The 22,815-nt window shown below is 41.0% G+C and overlaps 2 protein-coding genes across 3 annotated transcripts; both read right to left on the reverse strand.

The window, feature by feature from the left end:
* Positions 1 to 225: 225 nt before the first annotated feature.
* Positions 226 to 5,099, reverse strand: LOC131088952 (C-C chemokine receptor type 5-like). 2 transcript variants are annotated; one of them, XM_058033435.1, is made up of 2 exons: positions 5,032 to 5,099; positions 226 to 1,417 (listed from the first exon to the last, which is right to left on the reverse strand). In XM_058033435.1, exon 2 carries the CDS (start codon positions 1,404 to 1,406, stop codon positions 336 to 338), a length of 1,071 nt encoding a protein of 356 aa, XP_057889418.1. In that variant the 5' UTR covers positions 1,407 to 1,417; positions 5,032 to 5,099; the 3' UTR covers positions 226 to 335. The 2 variants fall into 2 exon arrangements, with proteins under 2 accessions (XP_057889418.1, XP_057889409.1); XM_058033426.1 differs by lacking the exon at positions 5,032 to 5,099 and adding an exon at positions 4,406 to 4,442.
* Positions 5,100 to 11,112: 6,013 nt separating this feature from the next.
* LOC131086683 (C-C chemokine receptor type 5-like) lies at positions 11,113 to 17,649 on the reverse strand. The gene is made up of 3 exons (XM_058029811.1): positions 17,496 to 17,649; positions 14,662 to 14,814; positions 11,113 to 14,028 (listed from the first exon to the last, which is right to left on the reverse strand). Exon 3 carries the CDS (start codon positions 14,015 to 14,017, stop codon positions 12,947 to 12,949), a length of 1,071 nt encoding a protein of 356 aa, XP_057885794.1. The 5' UTR covers positions 14,018 to 14,028; positions 14,662 to 14,814; positions 17,496 to 17,649; the 3' UTR covers positions 11,113 to 12,946.
* Positions 17,650 to 22,815: the final 5,166 nt, after the last annotated feature.

Below are 22,815 nucleotides of genomic sequence, written 5' to 3' on the forward strand. Positions count from 1 at the left end.
CTGGAACTGAGTTTAAATCAGTGAGGTATCTTGTGTGATGCACAAAGTCAAGAGATGTTTCCAAAGAACCAGTGTGACTTTATAACCTCTAGTTCCCTTCAGAAAATCTGTTAGCCTGCTAGCTCAGGCCCCCAGTCAGGTAATTTACTGCACCTTTTTCATATATTTACAAATACTCAAGTCTGTGAGCAAATGCAAACTTTGGTAAATGTGTATTCTGTGATTATTTTTTTTTTTTCAGCTGCCTTAGAGACAATATCCAGGAGAGATTCAGCAGGCTTTCTACATAGAATTGATCTCAAGAGAGTCAATCCCATTTTTTCACTACACACAGCTCATAATGCAACAGAGACTTCTTGTTCTCCAGTAGATTGTGTGTAGGTGGAGCTTGCTCGTTCAGCTGTGTCAGCATAGAAAACAGGACAGTATTTAGACAAGTGGACTGCAATCTGCTTTCGGAAAAAGCTGCGAAGATATTTTCTAAATTTTTCTCCAGCAAAGGCATAGATTACAGGGTTGATACAACAATGGATCATTGAGATTGTTTCTGTCACTTGGATTGCCTTGTGCAGTTGACCATTTCCTTCACAAGTAGAGATGGAAAATACACCCTGAAAATCACGCAAGAGAATGCAGATGTTGTATGGTGCCCAGAAAAAAAAGTAGATAATCATGATAATGAAAATAAGCCTGACTGCTTTATGTTTCTTCTCATTCCTACATTGCAGTAATGTCTTTATAATTCGTGTGTAGCTGCAGATCATGATTAACATCGGAATAAAAAGTCCCAGAATGTTCATTTTTAAGGTGAGGAATTGCTTCCATGTATTTCTGTGCTCTGATGGATAATGAGCACTGCAAGTATAGCCTGAACTTTCCTTCTGGGTTTTGTGAAACACTACCCCAGGGACAGAAATAAGAATGGCAACAACCCAAGTGATGACACTTGTGAGGATGCTGTAGGTGACTGTCCTGGCCTTCAAAGCAAACACCGCATGCACTATGGCCAGATACCTGTCCAGGGTCAGCAGGATTATGAAGAAGATGCCACTGTAGAAGCCAAGGAGGTAGACACCTGACAGAATTCGACAGAGCGCCTCCCCAAAAATCCAGTCGTGAACTGCGTAATAAGCCCAAAAGGGGAGAGAAAACACAAACAGCAGATCAGAAATCGCCAAGTTGAGCAGGTAGATGTCAGTCATACTCTTCAGCCTCTTGTATTTGACCAGGATAAGGACAACAAGCAGGTTGCCGGTCAGGCCAAATATCACCACTAAAGAATAAAGAGGTGGCAAAAATTTTGCTGCAAAGTGCTTTTCCTCAGTTGCAGGGCAAGGTGTGGAATCACTGTAGTCAAATTCTGTTGTGAGTGGCCAGTCGGTGTAGTCTGTGGTTTCATTTCCCATGGTGTATTGGTCTGAAAAGGAGAGAAAAAAAAAAGACATTAAACTAGAGGAATTAGAGGAATCTCCAGTGAGAATGAAACATGCTGAAGTTCTCATTTGAAATAATTTCTGCTGATGAGCACGCAAGCATTACGATGTCAAGAGAATGAAATTGCAGAGCTCCCAGGAAACTCATCCATACAGCTGTGCAGTCACACTGCTTCATGTTGGAAGTGTGCAGTGTGTCATTTCCCATGTGTGCATTGTCGTGTGCCTTTTTCCTTCTCAGTAGAGACTGTCAGCTGCCTAGCTAAGCCAGAAACAGAGGAATGGTGGATTGAATCTGAGCCATGGCTATTCTTGATTTAGGCACTCTGTGAGGGACTGGCCTTCCCTTGTTAGGAGTCAGGGCCTGGGAAGTGAGCATGCAGCAGAGCTGTGAAAGCTGTCAGGCAAATTCTGCTACACACTGGGAGCAGGGAAAGTCTGTGATTGTGATGTCAGCCCCTCCAGTCACCAAAGCCTCCCCTTTTCCCAAGACTCTGGTAGGACTGTGAGCCAGATGCAGAAGCATAGATTTGTTTAACTTGATCTCTGAAAAGCTCAGGACTACTGTCTTCTCACAGACTCCAGAAGAACACAGAAGAATTCCTGTGTGTCCCATGAGAAGCTGGGCAGAGGATTTTGTGAAATGTCAGAGAACCAAAAGTGCTCTCTGCTCACTTAGTGAGGAAATGCAATCAATGCCTTTGGTAGCCACTCAGAGAGAGCTACTTTCTGTCTGTTTAAAGGGCTGCTCTGTCTTCCTGTGCATCATGACTGCTTTTATCAGACCCTTCATGACAGACAGGTGGCTGCTCATGGCATGATGTTAGTTTTGAAATCAGCCTGTTCCTGGAAATGTCATGCCTGTTCTTAGACAAAGGCAACAGTGTCCGATGCAGAAGAGTTCAGGCAGTGCATCTGGTCCAGCTTGCTGTGTGATCCCTGAACACTCATGTCATGCACCTGTGTTCTCTCCTTTTCTGAATGCACTTTTTTCAGTGGTGTGCTCTGCCCTGTGTAATTGCAGGCATCTTCTGCAGAGACCACAGTCTCGAAACCACCGCTATTTCATTCAGTCTGCACTTGAGCTCTGCAAGTTTAAATGTCACTGAAGAAACTCAGCCCATGTCTGGAGTGACTGAGAGACAGGCCCCTGCTCTGCTTTTTGGTACAAGCTCATACTGGTCCATTCTGACTTAGAGCTTGTTAAATCCCCAAAGCATCTCTTTGTGCCTGTAGATAAAACCACTCAGGAGAATAAACTATTTACTGCTGTAAAAACAAATTGCTGAAAATGCCAGTGTCCTTAATCAGTGTCCAAGTGGTTGACTTAGCTAAACCTAAGCTGAGGTCTTGGGGAAGGGGCTATTTTCTAGGTCTCTGACCTTAAAAATGAGGTTCTGCTGCCAGCTCCTGAAGGAGATTCTTATGCTGCACAATGCAGATATGCCTCTGCTCCAAAAGAGGAAGTTTTGTTGGAGCAAAATCTGCACCTTGTGCAAAAAGAAATGCTGCTTTTGCAAAAGGTTGTTATGCTCTTTCCCTTAGTTTTTGAGTCTGGCTACCAGCTCTGCTCCTAAGAATAATAAGAACAACAACATCTATGTTCAGACATTACTTTGGTATGTTGAGTATGTTGTAAAGTTTTCTTTTGGAGAATGAGGAGTAAGAGAATATTAGCAAATTGTAATTGTTTGGGTCTCAGCTTTGCTCAGATAAAATTTCTTGATGACAAAATAAGTGCTGTCAACCTCTTCAGACGGACTTTTAGGAAATTCGGGCAATCTTTGTGAAACAGTTTTTTTCCATAGTCATACTATGTAGCTATTACAATGCAGCAGTTATGGTTTTGTTGGTAAAGGAAGTGGCTGTGGCTCTGTCTGTTGTCAGTAAATATCTTGATTTCAAAGTAGCTAAGGGTTTATATTTCTTAAGTACTTTCAGCAACACTTTTTTTTTTAAGTGTGTTTGGTTTAAAACATTAAATTCTTTACTCCAAAACATTATGAGACTTGGGCATTACCCAAGTAAATATTCAAGATTTCGTTCAGCTGGACTTTCTAGATCCATGTGGCATGCCCTGACAGTACATCCCTGCACAGAGCTGAGTATCCTCATTTACAATGTCAGCCATGCTGTATACTGGGATTATGGGATGAGTGCCCGACCTAGCACTCCCTGTCTTGTTCATTTTGCACCTGTGGGATGGTCATGCATAAATATGGGTATGAAAAACAACTAAGTCATAAACCCAGAGTGGGATTTTATGAGTAGGTGATTGATAGGATTCATAGCAAAATGCTGCCTTGATATTACTGTGATAATTCTTTTTGTGACAGACCTTTCTTCCCATTAACTGCTATCTCAATGCCTTCTCTCTTTTTCCTCTGCCTTCCTGGAATGACTACCACATCTTCCCTGCATCTTGTCTCCTTCCTTACAACCCTCTTTGCATGCTTAAGCTATGGCTTCCCCTTTGAGCAGTTGCTTCTGATAACCAAGCCCCATTCCTTCAGCCCTTTGCTTCACAAGTCTCTCTGCAAAAATTTACTACTCTGAATTGAGTATAGTATCAAGCACATAGTGACAATGGAGACTAAAAATACTAATTTGGAATCCAGAAAAAATAACTATAAGCAGGTTTGTGCTTTAGCCTATAATCTTGATGTTTTAGGAGACACTGTTGGCTACTGGTTGGAACATTTCATTGGGTTAATCAGTGCACTAACTAGAGTAGGTTGTTCACCTAACTGGTGGGATCTGGGCTTATGTTTCCTGATCATTAAAAAAACCCTGAAAGGTAGTCAACAAAGATCTCTGAAGAAAAGATATTAAAAAAAAAAAACCCTTCAATATAATTTTGAGTACAGTTTATATAAATGCAATATTTCCAGAAACTTGCAATCTGCTATACAAATTCTGTTTCTCTGCTTGAGAAGAGTAGCTGTCGTGCATATTTTAAAAGAAAGGCTCACCATAGAAAAGATGAGTAAACTCGTGTCCCTGTTTCATGCTGAGTTTCAGGTCACAGCTTTCTGTGTTTTAAAAGGCAAAGATTTTATTAAAGTGACTTTCAGTTCATTTGCATAGTCCCATAAAATGGTAATAATTTTAAAGCTGTGGCAAATGGAGGTAAAGTGCTAAGTGTAAAGCCCTGCATGTAAACAGGATCCAATGAATCAATGTCTAAAACACGACACTAGTTTTTCTGTAGTCATCCTATGAGAAGCATAAGTACTCTTAAATAACTCAACATTCAAACTGTTTTGTTTTGAAGTAACAGTTTTAAAATTAATATTTCTATCATTGCACATAATTTTCAGAGACAAAATCAGGGAGGCATACTCCATTATGTTTCTTAGTCAGATCAATCACTAGAGATTGATTTCTTTCCCTACCTGGATGCTCTGCTCAAGTCTTCTAGTGATTTTGTCCTTTAAAAATAGTGTATTCAATTTAACATATATTATGCATTTTGCCAGCGTGCTTTTTAAAGATGAGTACACTGGCAGGATTCCACTAGTATGTTTCACTTCAGACATCATACTACCTATGTAGCTACTAAATGTAAAAAAAAACAAAAGAGGCAAAGATGACTTACCATGTATCTTGTGGTGCAGGTGATGTCTTGTATTATTACAACATGAGTAATGCTAAAATGACTTGTCCGTCACAAAAAAGAAGGTCAAAAACACGTCTTCCTGTGTGAAGAAGGATGTATCAGTTTGAAAACTTCAAGCAAAAATATCTATTCTCATGTAAAAAAAAAATGAAGGAGCAGTTCTCTGGTTCTCTTTTTTCTAAAAATGGGTCATCAGATGTTACTTGTCTAACTCTTGAGGCGTGCAGATATGTTGAAATTCTAGAGGATCCTCCTAGGAGTTAAAGTTTCACAACCCAGCACTATAGTTTTAGAAAAAGGGTTTATAGAATTATTTTATCTTTTAGCTAACCTGTTTGAATCAAGAACAATTTACATGCGGTTCGGCCCTTTACATTTTTAAGTTGTTACGTTTCTTTTATGTTTTTTCTGTCCTTTAAGAAAATGTGAAACCTCTGAATAAAGTTTATGCGTCTATTCAGAATTACCTGCACTTTCTGTTGTCTTGCTCTGAGTTGCAGTCCTTATATTTCAGAATAGTTGATCAATCCTATTTTTCTTTCACCTTGTCTTCTGGACTATGTTTTTTATTTTAATCCCTCTCATAAGCCTATAACTTAGTCTGTGTAGTGAACTAAAAGCTAAAGTCTGATCTAAGAACTAAGAACTAAAGTCTGATCTTTTAAATCATCACTGTTACTTATGTTTTGGAATTAAACTTTAGAAAAGCTTGATAAAATCTGATCTCTTATCAATTTCCTTCCTCGAAGCTGAGTCCCCTGACTTTTAAACTGAAACTGCACTGTGAGCAGGTTTCTAGATCCTTCCTGGACATCAAAGAAATGACAAAGGATGTAGGAAAAATACAGAAAGCAAGAAAGGGAATGGTGCCTGACCAAATGTCAGAGAACCCTTTAGAGAAAACCCCTGAGAAGATACCTGGTGAAGTACCACTCCCTGCCTCACACTGACATCCCTTGGTAAGGCTCTGGAGGATCTCATCCCATCAGTGAAGGCTATAGAGGGATGCCTTTTCTGCATTGACTCTTGGTATCCTTAAAAGATTTTAAAACAAAAGCACAAAGATATCTTTATTTGGATGCTGCCATTCCTTAATGGAAGTCAAGGGAATCACAACTTCTGAGTTATCCCTCAGATCTGTGGGGAGACAGTGAAGAGTGAAAAGCTCACTCTCTTTTCCCTTGTCAACCCTTCTTTGCATGAGGACTAATCTTTATTCCACAGTACAAATCAATTTTTCTCTTCCTTTCCTAATCGGCTGTTCCAATGAGCTCTTTAAAGGCTGGAGTCTCGGGATAAAAATTAAAGCCCCCTGAAGGGTATTCTAAGGGTTTGTTCACCCTACCATGGTTGATGGACTGACTATATTAGACCGCTTACACAGTCAGTGGAAATAGCTGCTTCTAATACTGTTTCCACTACACCTTAATAAAGTTCCAATTACTGCCTAACTTTCCTGGATAAAAAATTCTGCTTTCATACTGAATGCTTATAATTCTGAAACAAGGTATTGTGTCAAATTACTTTTTCAATATATAATTTCTAAACAATCTACATACTAAAATTAATACATATTTTAAGTATCTCTTCATGAAGATTGCATTGATTCCTGTATGTTACTTAACTACTGGAGACTCCAAACCCTTTCATAATTTCACATCACAGGAGCAGAGGAAACAGTCTTAAACCTGTTGCTGGACTTGCCTGTTTTTTATCAAGCTTTTTAATTCTAAAATATGCTCCTGCAAAACTTGTCTACAGCATTTTGACTAACAATAACAAGATCAACTACTGCTACTGCTTTAAAATAAGACCTGTGGTAGGCTGGTCTTCAGAAAAAAGTCCCTTGTTCCCATGGATTCATTGGCTTTATTAATGTGTTTGATTTTGTTGATTATTGGTTTTAGCTCCCATAGCTCAGTCTGGTCAGCAAGCACAGTGTGGCACGTTATTTACTGATGAAGAGTATTGCACACCAACAGGGGGCCTCTGCCACTCACGGTTGTCAACAGCTGAATAAGGGGAATGCACTTGGTCTGCTCACCAGCTGCTTCTTACAGCTGGATGAGAAAATTTCCAGAGTGTGAACTGCTGTGGTTCTTGGCAGCCCAAGTCCTGGGTTGTGTGGCTTTACTGCCAGCACCTGCAGGATATCTACAATTAGCTTTACCCCAGCTGCAGATAAGCAGAGCTGCTGGGAGGCCAGATTTGGTCAGGCCTTGCATGAGGCTGTGGGCAAGCCCAATCCCCTTGTGCAGTTTGTGGGGCACTGGGTGATGTGCTGTTCATCAATGCTGTTAGGACAAGATCTTTCCTGCAGGAATTGGTCTCCCACCCAGTCTGAAACTTCAACGCGCTAATCTGGGACTGATCATCTTAATGCTCTCTCACTTTCTCTTCTCTGCATCTGTCAGTCTCTCCTATCCAATGTTTGATTGTATGATTCATTTTTACAGCACTCAGCCCACGACACTGAAGCGTCAGTATCTGAGTGATATGGCACTCCCAGAGGAGATGCTGTAATTCATGTGAGACTTACACTGGTACCAGACTGGCTACTAGGGCTGCCAAAACCTCACATACCACTGTGATACACAAGTGTCATCGAGTATAATGATGGGTACAGAGACTTGAAAATTCAACTTACAGTTTCCATTCAAGTTATTGCAAACTTGCAGCACCTGAAGAAGAAAGGCTGGGGGGAAGAAGGAATCCTGGGGCAGAATGACAAATGCCTTTCTTAGGTATACACAGTGTGATAGAGCACAGCAGTCTTATTAAAAGTCTATCGCTAGAGCAAAGATTAATTCTTTTCATCTGGAGAAGAGGTCAAATGAAGACAACAGAACATGAACTAGATGAATCTTGTTACTTGTTCTATTTATAACATCTGTGTCCAAACTAAGTTAGTATTGGCATGTATTTTCTTTCATCAGTGGCAAATGTCTTTGTCTTGAAGAGGCTAAATAAAAACATCCAGTTCAAACTACTTTATTGCTTAGGCTATTTTTTCTTATCAGCCTTCTCTTTCAGGCTTTCAATTCTGGTGACTCATCATTTGAGCCACCATCACAATCACACCCAATCTTAACATCTGTGAAATGTATTCTTTTGAGGAGAACAGGGGGAAAGCACGATGTACCACACCCTAAGATTTCTATCGTAGAGACTAGTGAAAAAAAACACAAAACACTTCACAAATAGGTGTAAAAGAAGATAGGTAACAAAACCAAACACTGGAAGACACAAGCATTTCTAAAGCCGATGAACATTTCTACACATTGCTCTTTATTGTCAATAACATCAAAGGCTGGGGGCTCTTTCACCTATTATTTTTATGCTCTTTCTTTCTTCATTGTAAATCTGTCACATATGTCATTATACATCCTATCTCTTATTGCAGCACATCCTATCTCTTATTGTCATTATATGATTTTTGTTTTGGCTTTCTCCAAGCTGCTCTTACTGAACAATGTTTCCTTATGCAGCAAGGAAGAGAACGTTGCTTCCTTCTACTATTTTTATCCATGTTTGTGATGTATGCTCTACCAATTTGTAGGCAAAGGGTTGTCATTATACATTAGATTTTACTTTTGGGCCACAATTATGCATTTCACAAAATTTAATCTCTCAGAATCTAATTTTTACACAGGCCTTCAATTCACACACTTTGGGGTTTTTTTCAGGTACATTACTAGTACATAAATTCTAGGTCTAGAGTTTGGTGTTTTGGGGCTATCTTGTCCGTGCATGGGGTATGCTCCTCCTGTGTACTTGTAAATCCTGGACCTTTTATCAAGGAGGCTGGGAAAATCACACACCACATTTCTTCCCAGTGAAAACTAGGTCACACAAAGGGTGAACAGAGTCTGTTTGATGAGAAAGTATATGCCAGTAAGGCAATAAAGTAGCTTGAGAGAGTTAAAAATTCACTGTAGTGCAGAATAAATTAAAGAACTTAGGAAAAGTGAAGGAGAAACCAAACATGCAGGAACCAAAATCTAAAACCTGAGAAGTAAGAACAGGAGAACACTATAAGTTAAGCTACAAATAAAATGAAACTTTTGATAAAGCCAAAGAAGTTTGCTTAGTCATTAACAGAGTTAAATACCTGCCTATGACTATGATTGCCTCTTACTCACAAAACCCCCTTCTTCAAAGGGCATGCAGGGTGAAGGAAGTGTGCACTCCCTTAAATGGAGATCAGAGAATGCAAAGCCAAGGACTTCAGCTTTAGGTTGGTACATATGTGGGAAATGTCAATCTTTTATTGTTCAAAGTGTATAAAAATGATCACCTGGCATTTTGAAGGTGTGCTAGCTTTGCAGATTTGTGACCTAGCACCCATCTCTGCCCAGATATAAAAGAAAAAAATATCTCAACTGCATGTGTGAATCGGCTTCTTGCATATCAGGTGAAAGAATCCATGCTCAGGACAATGCCAGCCCCTAGAAACCAGAAAGTACTTTCAAGAGTCAAAGGTTAGATATAGTCTGTAATTGTCCATACCTTATATTAGTGTCCCTGCAAGCTATATCCAGATGGCTCTTTTGCTTCCATCTATTTGGTTTGCATTCCATTCAAAAAGTCGGCTATCAGGATACGTTGTGTTGTATGGGTAGCATCCTGCTGGCACAGCCCTGTAGACAGTTCTGGAGAGCTGAGCATCACTTGGAGGTTTGTGCAGTTTTGCATATTGGCAAAACTGTGTTTCTAAAAATGCTGCCCTCCTCTCTCTGAGTGCTGGGGTCCCACCTTCCCAGCATCAGTCATTCCAGACTTCAAACATTCAAACCAACATTGCTCTCGCTGTCACCAGACGTACAAAACATCTTGGCAGTGACACAAACTACAACATCCTTTTTTAAAATCCTTCTATTCAATTTTTTCAATAAAGTACAGCTCCTAGTTGGGAAGCGTCACCAAAATATGGGTACAAAGCATATTGCACCCTTTTGTTCTGGCCTGGTTGCTATAGATATTCTAAATACACCAGAATTTTCCCTCTGTTAGCTTAAATTTTTTTATTACTTTATTAAGGAATGTTGCTTCTGAGGCCCCAGTGACCACACTAAACACTTCCTAGTGAAGGGCAGTAGGTATCAGCAGTTGAAAACAGCAGCAAAATTAAATTTCAAAATGAGCAGTATCTGACTGCTGTACTGTTTAACCTGGTCAGTGTCATGTTATTCTCCTGGCACTTTCCTTGTTTCTAATTAACTGCAACAAAATACCATGTAAATTTGTTCTTATATTCTTTTATTTATTTATCCCTCCTGTAATTTTCAGTGGAAGGACAGATGTTTATTTTGGAGCTTCATAACTGTAAGTTGCAAAGCTGCAATGAAGAATCAAGGATTATCTTGCTTGGGCACATAACAACAGCATAATGTTTTAGTTTATTTGTGCTCCTACAGCACAAAATAGAAGATTGAAATCAGATTAAAAAAAAAAAAAAGAGGAGTGGGGAGTGGTTATAGAATTTTACTTATCCTGTGGTGGATAGATAAGAACAGTGTGCAGGGGAGAGAAGGAGATGTGGATCATAGGCTAAACAAAAGGAATGGGCACAATGAAGCAGGGAGAATGGCAGGGTGAAGCAGAAGCACATTTCGATACTGAACTTTGAGGGCTTAATTTCCTTACACATAAAACTTGGGACAAGAGGCACATTGCTTATCTGGGATCAGTCTATATGGTGCAAGGAGATCTATAATTTGATGCAGAGAATCTATGGAGAATTCTGGTTTTATCCCAATGTTAATTTAGCGACATCTTTTATTGCCACTCTTTCTCTGTTTATAACACACACAAACCTCTTTCTCCAAATCTCACTAATTTAAAATCTGTGGCCCCAGACTTTTTCCAAAGCTATTGTATGTTCCTCTTCTGAAGTTTGATGATGGATAAAAGCTGGGCCAGCTGCAAAATCTTCTCGACTTCTGTGTTTCCTTGGTTTGCAGTGTGGTATTGCAAGTGCCCATTTGTCTTTTTCTCATCTCCACTCTGAGATCAGAGCCAACATCCTTTTGCTTACAGAAGAGAACAAGTATACACAGATTTCCAGACACTGATTTTATTAATTACACTGCATTAACATGAAAACAGGAAGAAATTTAATTCCAATAAGAGAAGGATTTACAGTTAAACACAGCAGTAGAAATATCACTGTTACAGTCGGATTTGTATTGCACTGAACTAATTTATGCTTTAAAATGAAAAAGGTGCTTTCACATTGTTTCAGTAAAGAAAGCAGGGAAGAAAGAAAAACTACTATTTTTACACCAGAAAGTTTACTGTGAGGATAGTTTGGTCTTTGTGTAGTCTATCTGTGGCTATTAACCTCACAAGGATACAATAGCTGATGGGATAAAAGCTAACAAATAGAAGCAGTGCCCAGGCATTTTAAGGCAATAGCAAGAAGAGTATTTGCACCACCTAGATAAAGGCATCTTATAGCCAAATTAAGAGGCTGACATTTTCAGGTTCCTTCCACAGCTGGACAGTTAATCTTCCCCTGAGACTAAATCCCATGACTGCTTCTGGCTCAGGGACTTCCTATTCTCTACTGACCACTGAGGGACCTTGAAGAGATTTGCTGTTAATTCAGGCATCTACATCACATGCCTGACCTTAAGTAGCATGGAATTCCCTCTGGTGTCTTTGCTGGAGGTTAGTTGAACCTGCCCCTCCAGAATTCCATGAGCAAGTCCTTGCACGCATGAGCTGTGCCCTTCCAAAGAAAAGGGAAAAAAACCAGAAGGCCAGCTCACTTGTGTAAGGAGTGCACACCTGCACTTCTTTACAGTTTGACGTAGGAAATTGTGTACTATGCTCCTTCTTCCTCTTCTTTGCTAACTCCATGTCCATAGAATTCCTTTCTTTTACAGGGAAACTCTCAATGGTGGAATAAATATATGGCCATTGTACACCAGAAGGCCAAGGGTCTGGAGTCTTCAATCAGCATGCAGGTCTCATTGAGGCACCAGTTGGCAAGAGGCACTCTTCTCCTGGGAAGGCAGGAAGATATGCCTTGTCTGGAAGTGGCTGATTTTGCAGTTCCAAGGCCACTGTCTTCCTAGAAGTGTATCCCAGAAGTCAAAGTTGCTGTGCATGTGAAGAGCATGTTTTTCCCATGCAGGAGCCTAACCTGAGCACCAGTGTCACGTGTTGCTGTGTCAACTCTTTTTCTGCACATGATTTACCTGTCCAGAACTAGGGAGGCCTGCTCTCAGTACTGTGCTCACATCCTTCAGAGGTTCCTGATATTTTGCTCATACAGAAACTTGCATTTCACATACCAAGGTAATTTTCATTCAGGTCTTGCAGATCTTTGCTGAAGGGGCCTTATTGGTTTAGTTTAGTTTTGTTTTATTTTTTTCTTGGAGGGATATGACTTGTCAGAAGCAAGCTCACACTTTTTAGGAGTGCATGATTGTCTTGTTGTATAGTCAGTAAACTTGATGTGTGTAGTTGCTTGAAGAATTGCACCCACAAAAATCACAATGTTGCTGATTAAAACCACTCTTTGGAAAAAAGCAACTGAATGATTATATGGCAAACATAAAATTAAAAAGCAAAAACCAAAATGCTATAACTTAGTAATAGGTCTTAAAGGATTATGTTTAAAAATGACCGCACTATTGGCAGAACAAAAAAATTCTTGAGTTAAATGGTTCCAGTAGGATCTTGTGATCTTATTACCCCTTAGACTTGTCAATATTGTAGTCCCCTCTCAATAAACCTCAGTGGATAGATTTTTGTAAAAAAGCACCATTATATTTGTCTAGGCCCTATTTAAATCTTGATGTGACCCAGGATGCCTTAAGGATGTGCCACTCCTTAAGGCAAAGCAAGTGATGCAAAATTTATTAACTAATGTTCTGATGTATTTTTACAGTCCAGTAGAGATGTCGTGCTCCGCAGTGGATTGTGTGAATGTGGAACTGGCTCTTTCCAACTTTTCACGATACAGACTTGGACATTTTTTGCAGAGGTGAGGTGCAACTTGCTTTCGGAAAAAGATATAAAGATATGCCCTAAATTTTTCTCCAACAAATACATAGATCACAGGATTAATGCAGCAGTGGATCATTGAGATTGTTTCTGTAACTTGAATTGCTTTCTCCAGCTGACTTTGAAGTTCACAAGTTGGGATGAAAAGTGGATTTTGAAATGCATGCAAAAAAGAACAAATATGGAATGGTGTCCAGAAGATGAAGTAAAAAATCATGATTACAAAAATAAGTCTGACCGCCTTCTGTTTTTTCTCATTCTTGGATCTCAACAATGTTTTTAGAATTTGTGAGTAACTGAAAATCATAATGAGCATTGGAACAATAAGTCCCAGGATGTTCATCTTTAGAATAAAAGAGTACTTCCAATTTATTATGGAATCACTTGGATAATGAGCACTGCATGTATAGCCTATACTTTCCTTTTGAGTTTTCTGAAATAGTACCCCAGGGACAGAAGCCAAAACAGCAACAGCCCAGGTGACAACACTGGTGAGGATGCCGTAGGTAACTGTCCTGGCCTTCAAAGCAAACACCGCGTGCACTATGGCCAGATACCTGTCCAGGGTCAGCAGGATTATGAAGAAGATGCCACTGTAGAAGCCAAGGAGGTAGACACCTGACAGAATTCGACAGAGCGCCTCCCCAAAAATCCAGTCGTGAACTGCGTAATAAGCCCAAAAGGGGAGAGAAAACACAAACAGCAGATCAGAAATTGCCAAGTTGAGCAGGTAGATGTCAGTCATACTCTTCAGCCTCTTGTATTTGACCAGGATAAGGACAACAAGCAGGTTGCCTGTCAGGCCAAATATCACCACTAAAGAATAAAGAGGTGGCAAAAATTTTGCTGCAAAGTGCTTTTCCTCAGTTCCCATGCATGGTGCTGAATCGCCATAGTCTATTTCTGTTGTCACTGACCAGTCGATGTGGTCTGTGGTTTCATTTCCCATGGTGTATTGGTCTGGAAAGGAATAAAAGACCATTAAACTAGAAGAATCTCCAAGTTTAGCAGTGAAGAGAATGAAACATGGTGATCTTCTCATCTGAAATGAGTTTTGCTGATGAGCACACAAGCATTATGATGTCAAGGTGTGAAAGAGAATGAAATTGCAGAGCTCCCAGGAAACCCATCTATACATCTGGGGAATCACACTGTTGCATGTTGGAAGTGTGTCATTTCCCATGTGTACACTGTCATGTGCATTTTTCCTCCTCAGTAGAGCCTGTCGGTTGCCTGACCCAGAGGGAGAGGATGGATGAATTTATGAGTTGTGGGTAGTTTGGGGCTCTTGTGCTCATCAGCGGCTTTCCAGAGGAGTGTAGAAAGCCAGGAAGGCAAGGAGAGCCCTGTGCCTGGCCTGCAGAGCATCGTCCTGCTTCTCATTGGGATCTGGCTACCTGCTCATCATGCTGGTCCATCCTGTAGCCCTTACCCATGGAGGACCAGGCATTGCTCAGGTGTAAATGGTGCCTGCAAAGGCACTGTGAAATGGATGAAAAACAGCTGACTTCAAGCACTTCCTCAGGTTGCTTCAAGTGACATTTTGGGAGCCTTAATGCCTGTGGGAAGTAGGACAGTATTAAACATACCTACCTGTGCTATTGTGGGTGTTGAAGAGTGGAAAGTTGGCAGTGTTGATCTGGGTTAAAATGGCAAACACTGGGTCTTTTACAGAGCCTAGGGCAGGTGTAGGCAGTGGAAGTGTGCTGGTTTCAGGTACCTCTGGAATGAAATTGGTTCATGGTCCTGTGGAGAGAACAGACAAAGACCTTAGCAAACAATGCAAAAGAGTTTCCATTGGAATGGCCTCTAATACCTGTTTCTGGTGTGGCATCTTCCTGTTTGCTGAAAGGCCTCTCCACTGCTGTTTGGGGATATAAGGAGTTTTGATTCCTTGTTTCAGTAGTTGTTTACAGCCTTATTCAGGAGCTGCAAAGTTCAGATTGGTAGAGTGTCTTGGAGGGGGCACAAAGGCAAAAGGCAGCGATATGGCTGTGGCTAAGAGTGTGCACTACAGTTGTTCTTGTTCATGTGATGTTGTTCTTCACCCTTTGTCAGTCAGTGTTTCCAGTAAGACAACAATGAGGAAGTGCAAGGGTTGTGCAAACCCTCTGTCCCTTCTGTTTTGATTTTGGGATGGTTGGAGGGACTGGACTTCCCCTATAAGAACAGACCTGGGTGTCAGCCCCTACAGCTGCCAAAGCCTCCCCTTTTCCCATGACTCTGGTAGGACTGTGAGCCAGATGCAGAAGCATAGATTTGTTTAACTTGATCTCTGAAAAGCTCAGGACTACTGTCTTCTCATAGACCCCAGAGAACACAGAAGAATTCCTGTGTGTCCCATGAGAAGCTGGGCAGAGGATTTTGTGAAGTGTCAGAGGGACCAAAAGTGCTCTCTGCTCACTTAGTGAGGAAATGCAATCAATGCCTTTGGTAGCCACTCAGAGAGAACTACTTGCTGTCTGTTTAAAGGGCTGCTCTGTCTTCCTGTGCATCATGACTGCTTTGATCAGACACTTCATGACAGACAGGTACCTCTAAGATCATTGAGTCCAGCCATTAACTTAACACTATTAAGTCCACCAGTGAATCATGTCCCTAAGTGCCACATCTACACAGCTTTTAAATATCTCCAAGGATGGTGACTCAACCACTTCTCCAGGCAACCTGTTCCAGAGCTTGCTATCCCTTTCAGTGAAGAATTTTTTCCTAATATTTGATCTAAACCTGCCTTGGTGCACTTAGCCTTGTAGAATCTTTGTATCTGTATAAAAAGAAAGTAACTTTTATTTTCTTCAAAGTTTGGAATTTATTTTGAGTAGTAACACCAGCAGGAAATAATTGTGGGAGCAACAAAACTGAAGTTTGACTCCCTACAGATTTGTCTTCTTTGCTATCCAAGCCTTGTGTCCTGTGAAGGGTTGAGCCCAGCCAGCAACTAAGGCCCCATCTGGTCAACCCACTCACTTCCACACAGCAGGATCAGAAGTGCTGAAGAAAAGAAACTTGCAGGTTGAGAAAAAGCTGAATATAGAATTCACAGAATCACAGAATCACAGAAATTCTAGGTTGGAAGAGACCTTTAAGATCATCGAGTCCAACCCATGTTCTAACACCTCAACTAGATCATGGCACCAAGTGCCACATCCAGTCTTTTTTTAAACTCTTCGAGGGATGGTGACTCTACCACCTCCCTGGGTAGATGATTCCAGTATTTGACCACTCTTTCTGTAAAATACTTCCTCCTTAATTCTAGCCTGTATCTCCCTTGGCGCAGCTTGAGACTGTGTCCTCTTGTTCTGTCTGTTGTTGCCCAGAGAAAGAGACCGACCCCCAGCTCACCACAGCCACCCTTCAGGAAGTTGTAGAGAGTGATAAGGTCACCCCTGAGTCTCCTTTTCTCCAGGCTGAACAACCCCAGCTCCCTCAGTCGCTTGCAAGAGGTAATAAATACAAAGAGGAGTGCTTGCCATGTTCAACAAGCAGGGAGATGCAGTCCTTGAGCAATGGAAAAAACTGCCCTCTGCTCCTAGTTTTATTTCTGAGTGTGATGTTGTATGGCACAGAATATCCTTTTGGTCACTTTGGGTCACCTGTCTCAACTGTGCTCACAAACCTAAAAGACATCACCATAAGGGCTGCTGGGAAGAAAAGTAAGTCCATCCCAGTCAGACCAAGCTCACCTTCCCATCATCACATATCAGCTCTTGCCCTGTACAATTGACACTGACCCTGGCTAGAAAGACAGACTGTGCTGAGGTTGTTTTATTCACTGGCTCTGACCTGGTAGGAAAGCTCACCGTATTTGTATGGTCCTCCTTTTCAAAACAAGTAAAAAAATTTTACAAATATTTTCTGAGATGCTTTTTAAAAAATGCTTCTCTTTTGCACACAAGCAGTGTTAATCACAAAGAACTCTAGAAAACTGACTTGGATAAAAAACTCTATTACTGGTTGCACTCGATTTTAATTTTTTCATTTATCTCTAACCATATTTCCCATTTTCATTTTTGTGCAGAGAGAAGCATCTTCTGCAGAAGTTGTAGCCCTTGATATGATGTCTGGTTTTGGCTCCTAGATTATCTAGATGTCTTCAGAAATAAGTGTGTTACAGCAAAGAGATCTCCAGGTTTATCTCTGCTCTTCTGCTGTTCAAACATAATTGGAGCAATTCTGATTTGAGAACTTGTATTTAATTATTTTATCTATTTTTTTTTCTGTCCAAAACTACACATGAATATTCAGAAAGTCCTAATTATTTGAATTTTCTGCACTGCATGTGCCCATCAGTGCCCCCTGTTCTGACCACAATCCCACTGTTTCTGCATGAAGAGAATAATTTTGTTTGCTAACAGAAATTCTGAATGATTTTTGCAAAAGTAGGCAACATGCCAAGGTTAAAGTAGACATATAAGAGGAGAACTTACTAATTTATCATGTGTTTAACCATGTAAGAGTATCTAAACACATGAACAGTCCAATAAGAGGCTACAGCTGTTTCCCCTTGGAGGACTGGTTGTGTTCTGAGTTGCCAAAGAAGCTGGATACAGAGAGGTTTAGCCAAGCATTGGGCCAAATACCAGGACCCTGGAAAAAAAATTCATGCAAAGAACATTGAGTTACATCTTAGATGGGATAAAATTTGGTTCGCTGAACACTTGTAAATTTGTGAGCCCAAATAAATGTAATTTCATTTCTCTAAGTTTTAACAAAGCTGCACTTATGGCAACATCAGAGATTCTTGTAATGAAGGTGCAGCCCTGCAGTCTTTCCAGATTTCTGTATTTTGGCTGCTTTGGGAGGAGCCTCATTAGCTCTTGAGCATTAGCTGCTATCTACAGTGTCACTTTAGCTAGAAGATGTCTAGGTGCTGGCAGGACTATCAGACATGATGTTGTCATGTCATTCAAGCAAAGCAGCTCCTGAGTTGCTGCAGTGACTTATTCAGGGATGACATTTGTCACAGCCCAATGAGTCTGCTGTGGTCTAGAGGGGATTTGGACAAAGCTTCCCCTCAGAAACCAGAACTCGTAGTAACTACAAGTTACAAGAGCATCTGTGCATGAATGGAGCTCCTTATCTCAAAACCAAATGACCTTCCCAAAATTCCCTTCACCTTTTTTCAATTTAAGAAAAGATTTCTCTTTAGAAATGTATGAGCAGGTAACACAGTGCTACTGCCCTCACCCTCACTCTCCTTCTTTCACAAATGCCAGCATTTGGCACACAGAAAAAGAAATTGCTTAATGACTTGTAGTCAGCTTAAAAGTATGTGTCAGCAGCATCTAGGACATTTTTGAAGAGAGAGAAGTGCAACATAACACTGAGTAATACTGAAACTTAAATAACAAAAAATAATACCACATATTCTGGTAGCAGGCTCTGCAAGAGGGTACCCAGTGTTTCCTGCCCTACCTCTTTAACTTTGCCTTTGACTTTCTAGGAGGAGCAAAAGTGCAGAGAAATCTATGCACAAACACCTGCACTTGCTTGGAGAGCAAGCATAAAAGTAAGAACTTTTCCTGAGTTACCAGGAAAGATGAATGAAAAGATGGAAATGTAAACTAAATATTCTGTGTAAGACTCTAAACTGATAGTTTCCCTCAAAAACAACTTTTCATGTGGTAGTGACCACAGGATTTCTTTCTAGGATTTGACTGGGTAAAGAGCCCCTTCCAAAATTAAACTTTGCCTGGGAAACCTCTTCCTCTTTTCTAACAGCTGAGCATTAGAAGCATTCAGAATTACTTGCCTCCTAACTGATGGGTTTTTTCTACCCTGCAAAACTTTGAAAGTAAAATATATTCTGGGCTGAAAAGAGCAGACTTAATTCTCTGTGAGCCCTCAGGATCTGATTGTTTACATTCTCCAACAAAAACAGAAAGACAGTCTGGCAAAAATTCTGAGGCTTTTCTGCAGTTAAATAGAGTCAGTCTCAGGCCTCAAGACAAAAGAAGGAGGATGTGTTCTTACCTAAACAAATGTGCAGTAAAAGAATATCATAAGCACTGAAAATTAGCATTCTGAGAAAGAGAAATTTGAGACATAGATTAAGTATCTTCCTCCAAATCATGAGTAAATGAGTATATAGGCTCTTCTCTTGGGTAAGCTAACTTCTGTGCTAGTATGTCTGTTAGGGGTTTTTTTGCTCTGATGTGGTTTGGGGGTTTTTCAGTATCTGATAAAACATTGAATTTGGAGTAGTTCAGGCAGCAGTTGTAGTCACAACCATTCTGAGGATGAACTCAAGTACAAAATGGAAAGCTAATAGCTTGGAGTGGAGGTTGCCAGCATATGCCATAGGATCATGTGATGTCCTGTTATTGCTCCAAGGGTCTCTACACTGAAAGATTCAAGCCCCCTGCTCTGTTGCTGCCAGCTGTTCCAGACAAATGACAGTGCAATTCTCCCAAGAATGTAAAAAAAAAAAAGAAAAAGAATTTGTAAGCTGTTGTAGGTTTTTTTTGCTCCTATACAAGCAGAGGAGCTCACCTTTTCTTGTGTGTGAGTAGAAAAATTCCAGGGTAGCACTGATGATTTTTATTAATGTAAACCTTCATTAACAAAAAATTGCCATCTGGATATAAAACTGATACCTCGTTGAGATGTAGCTGAGGTATGGAGTAAAGACTTTCTAATGTGGTGACTCAGAGACATCACATTAAAAAGAGGACACAGTCACAATATCTCTTTAAAAAATTATAATGAAATAACACTTTTAACAGATTAAATGTTCGAATAATACAGAGAAACCATGTGATAGGATAGGATAGGGATGGAGAACACCTGCCAACTGCATCTGACAGAGCAAGATGTGATTTGGATATGGAGCATTTAAGTTAAACATGAAGGATTTCATCTCTGACCGATTTTTATCCTTAGAAGAATGCAACTTCAAGCTATCAGTCTCCTGGAACTGCTTCAAAACCAAGATCCAATATGTTTCTGGTACAAAAACAGATTATCATTTTCTACACCAATTGTCCAGTTGAATTCTCTGCTTTCACATTTAGCTTTATCCCAAGCTCTAAGCTAGTTACAAGACCAAATTTTTCCCAAATATATTATCTCTGCTTCAATGTCAGCTCTACTGCCACTGTCATTAGGCACAGTGACTCCCCACCCAGAGAATTAATCTTAAACATACATACATTTAGATGGAAAGATAAGGAAAAAAATCAGCTACTCACTGTTCCATCAAGCTGGTCTAACTGTGGGTGCTTCTTCTTTGTGAACGAACATTTATCTGAAAATAGGAAATAGCACTTCCTGTGACATATTGCAAAAGGGGGGCAAGTTTCTTCTCCCCTGAAAAAGCTTGGTTTCCAGGATGAGGTCAAAACTGGTGGATGAAGACTTTATGGGTGCCAGCTTATTCTGCTCCGGCTGGAACTACTCCATCTCTACAGGGTTAAGACTGGCTGGTTCAATAAAATCCCATTCTCAGGTCAATAAGTATTTCTACCTGCTCTGGAAACTTCTAATCTCAATTTACTCTCTTCCAGTTTGAATCCGTTGCACTTCATGCTGTCACCCCATGCCAATGTAAAAGGTTCTTCTCCTTTCTTGGAGGCTCCCTTCAGACACTGGAAGTCCACAATTAAATCACCCTGAAGTCCTCTCTTTTTCAGGCTGAACAAACCAAATTTCCTCAGACTTTTCTCACAGGAAAAGTCCTCCATCCTTCTAGTTGTCTTGGTCTCCTCTGGACTTGCTCCAACAGTTTGATACCCTTCCCATGCTGGGGACCCCAGACCGGGATGCAGCACTCCAGGTGGGGTCTCACCAGAGCAGAGCAGAGGGGCAGAATCCCTTCCCTTGCCCTGCTGGCCATGCTGCTCTGGATGCAGCCCAGGATGCATTTGGCTTTCTGGGCAGTTGGGCTGGGTCATGTCCAGCTTCTTATCCATGAGCTCCCCAGGGATTCTCCCCAGGGCTGTTCCCTATTAGTTCAACCCCAACCCTGTGCTGATACTGGGGATTGCCCTAACCCAGGTGCAGGACCTTGCACTTGGACTTGTTAAACCTCACATCAAACTTGTCCAATCCCCCCAGATGGCATACCATCTATCAGGTGTGTTAGCAGCCCCACTTAGCTTGGTGTCAAATTTGCTGAGGGTCCACTCAATCTCTTTGATAATAAAGATATTAAACAGCACTTGGTCCCAGTACAGACCTCAGGGGGACACCACTTGTCACTAATGTCCATTGGGACTCTGAGCCATTGACAGCTTCCCTCCAGACAGGAGAGTCCAACCACTTGTTAATCTGTCTAACAATTCACCCATTGACTCCACCTCTCTCCAACTTAGAGAGAAGGATGTTGTGGGGGCTGTTCAGAAGACCAGATAAACAACATGCATGGCTCTTCCCTTGCCCACTCTTGCAGTCACTCCATCACCGGAGGGCACTGGGTGGGTGAGGCACGACTTGTCCCTGGTGAAGCAGTGCTGGCTGTCCTGAATCAGCTCTCTGCCCTCCACGTGCCCTAGCACAGCTCCCAGGAGGATCTGTTCCATGTTCTTCCCAGGCACAGAGGTGAGGCTGACAGGTCAGTAGTTCCCAGGGCCATCCTTCCTACTCTTTTTAAAGAGAGGTGCAATGTCTCCCTTTTCCCAGGAGACTGGAAAAAAAAAGGTGAAAACTCCCCTTTTCACCTGGGACTCCACCTGACTGCCATGACTTTTCAAGTATCATGGAGAGGGCCTTGGCAACTACTATCAACCAATTCCCTCTGGACTCTGGGATGCATCTTACTGGGTCCCATAGATCATTGTAAAATAGGATTTATGAATAATATGACCGCTTCTCTGCTCCTTATGGAGTCTTTTTCAATTTTATAGCAAGGCTACTTATTTCAAATTGCACTCTTTTGGCAGCAGCTCTTGACCATTCTCTCTAAGACTACAGAGTGTTTACCTACAGTATTCCTGAAAATCAGTAAGACTGGCTTGTGCTACAGTTATAGCTGGATTTTTTCATTTCCTAAAAAATTTATTTCAATAAACTCAGCGATATATAACCGATCACATGTGTTACAGGGAGTATAAAAGAGACTCATAAAGCTGTTTCAGAAAGAGTGCCTAAACACTCAGGAAGAGGGATGTGATGGCTGGAATCACATAAGGGAAGGGACTGTGTAGATTTTGCTGTTAGTGCAGACAGAAAACCATTGAAAACTTTCAAGCCTGAGCAGAAAGTGCCTTTCCTACAGTGACACAGTGGATAACAGGGAGACCCAAGACATATTTCCATTCTATACCATCTCCCTCTGTGTTGCTGTCTGAATTTGAAATTCTTTTTTACAGCTCGGGACATGTGTTCGTACTCAATGTACAGGCTGCTAGCTGAGAAGTCTTGTTTGCATGTTTCATCTTTTATGAACTGCTATGCCTGGTAAAGAAATGAATTGGCTTTCAGGATCCAAAATCCTGCCTAAAGAACTTCATTTTCACTGCCTGGTGAAAAGGAAGGGTGTCACCTGGAGAAGGGGCTTGGCTTTTAAGGGAGAAAGTCCTTTGGAATCCACTGTCCAGGATCTTCGCGTGGGTGTAATCTTCTGGGAATAGCAGAGGTTCTTGACTAGTCCTTGATTTCTTCTCTCCCTGTCTTGTGAAACTGAGGCTTCCTTCTGCCTTGCTCAGAGTCTTTCTGGAGTCACCAAACTCCAATCAGTTTTAGGAAAGATCACAGGAGAAGTCTTCCTTGGAAGACCTCTGTTCTATTTTCATAACCTGGGGGGTAAAC

Source organism: Melospiza georgiana, chromosome 1 (genome assembly GCF_028018845.1).
Source record: "Melospiza georgiana isolate bMelGeo1 chromosome 1, bMelGeo1.pri, whole genome shotgun sequence".
Taxonomy (NCBI): domain Eukaryota; kingdom Metazoa; phylum Chordata; class Aves; order Passeriformes; family Passerellidae; genus Melospiza; species Melospiza georgiana.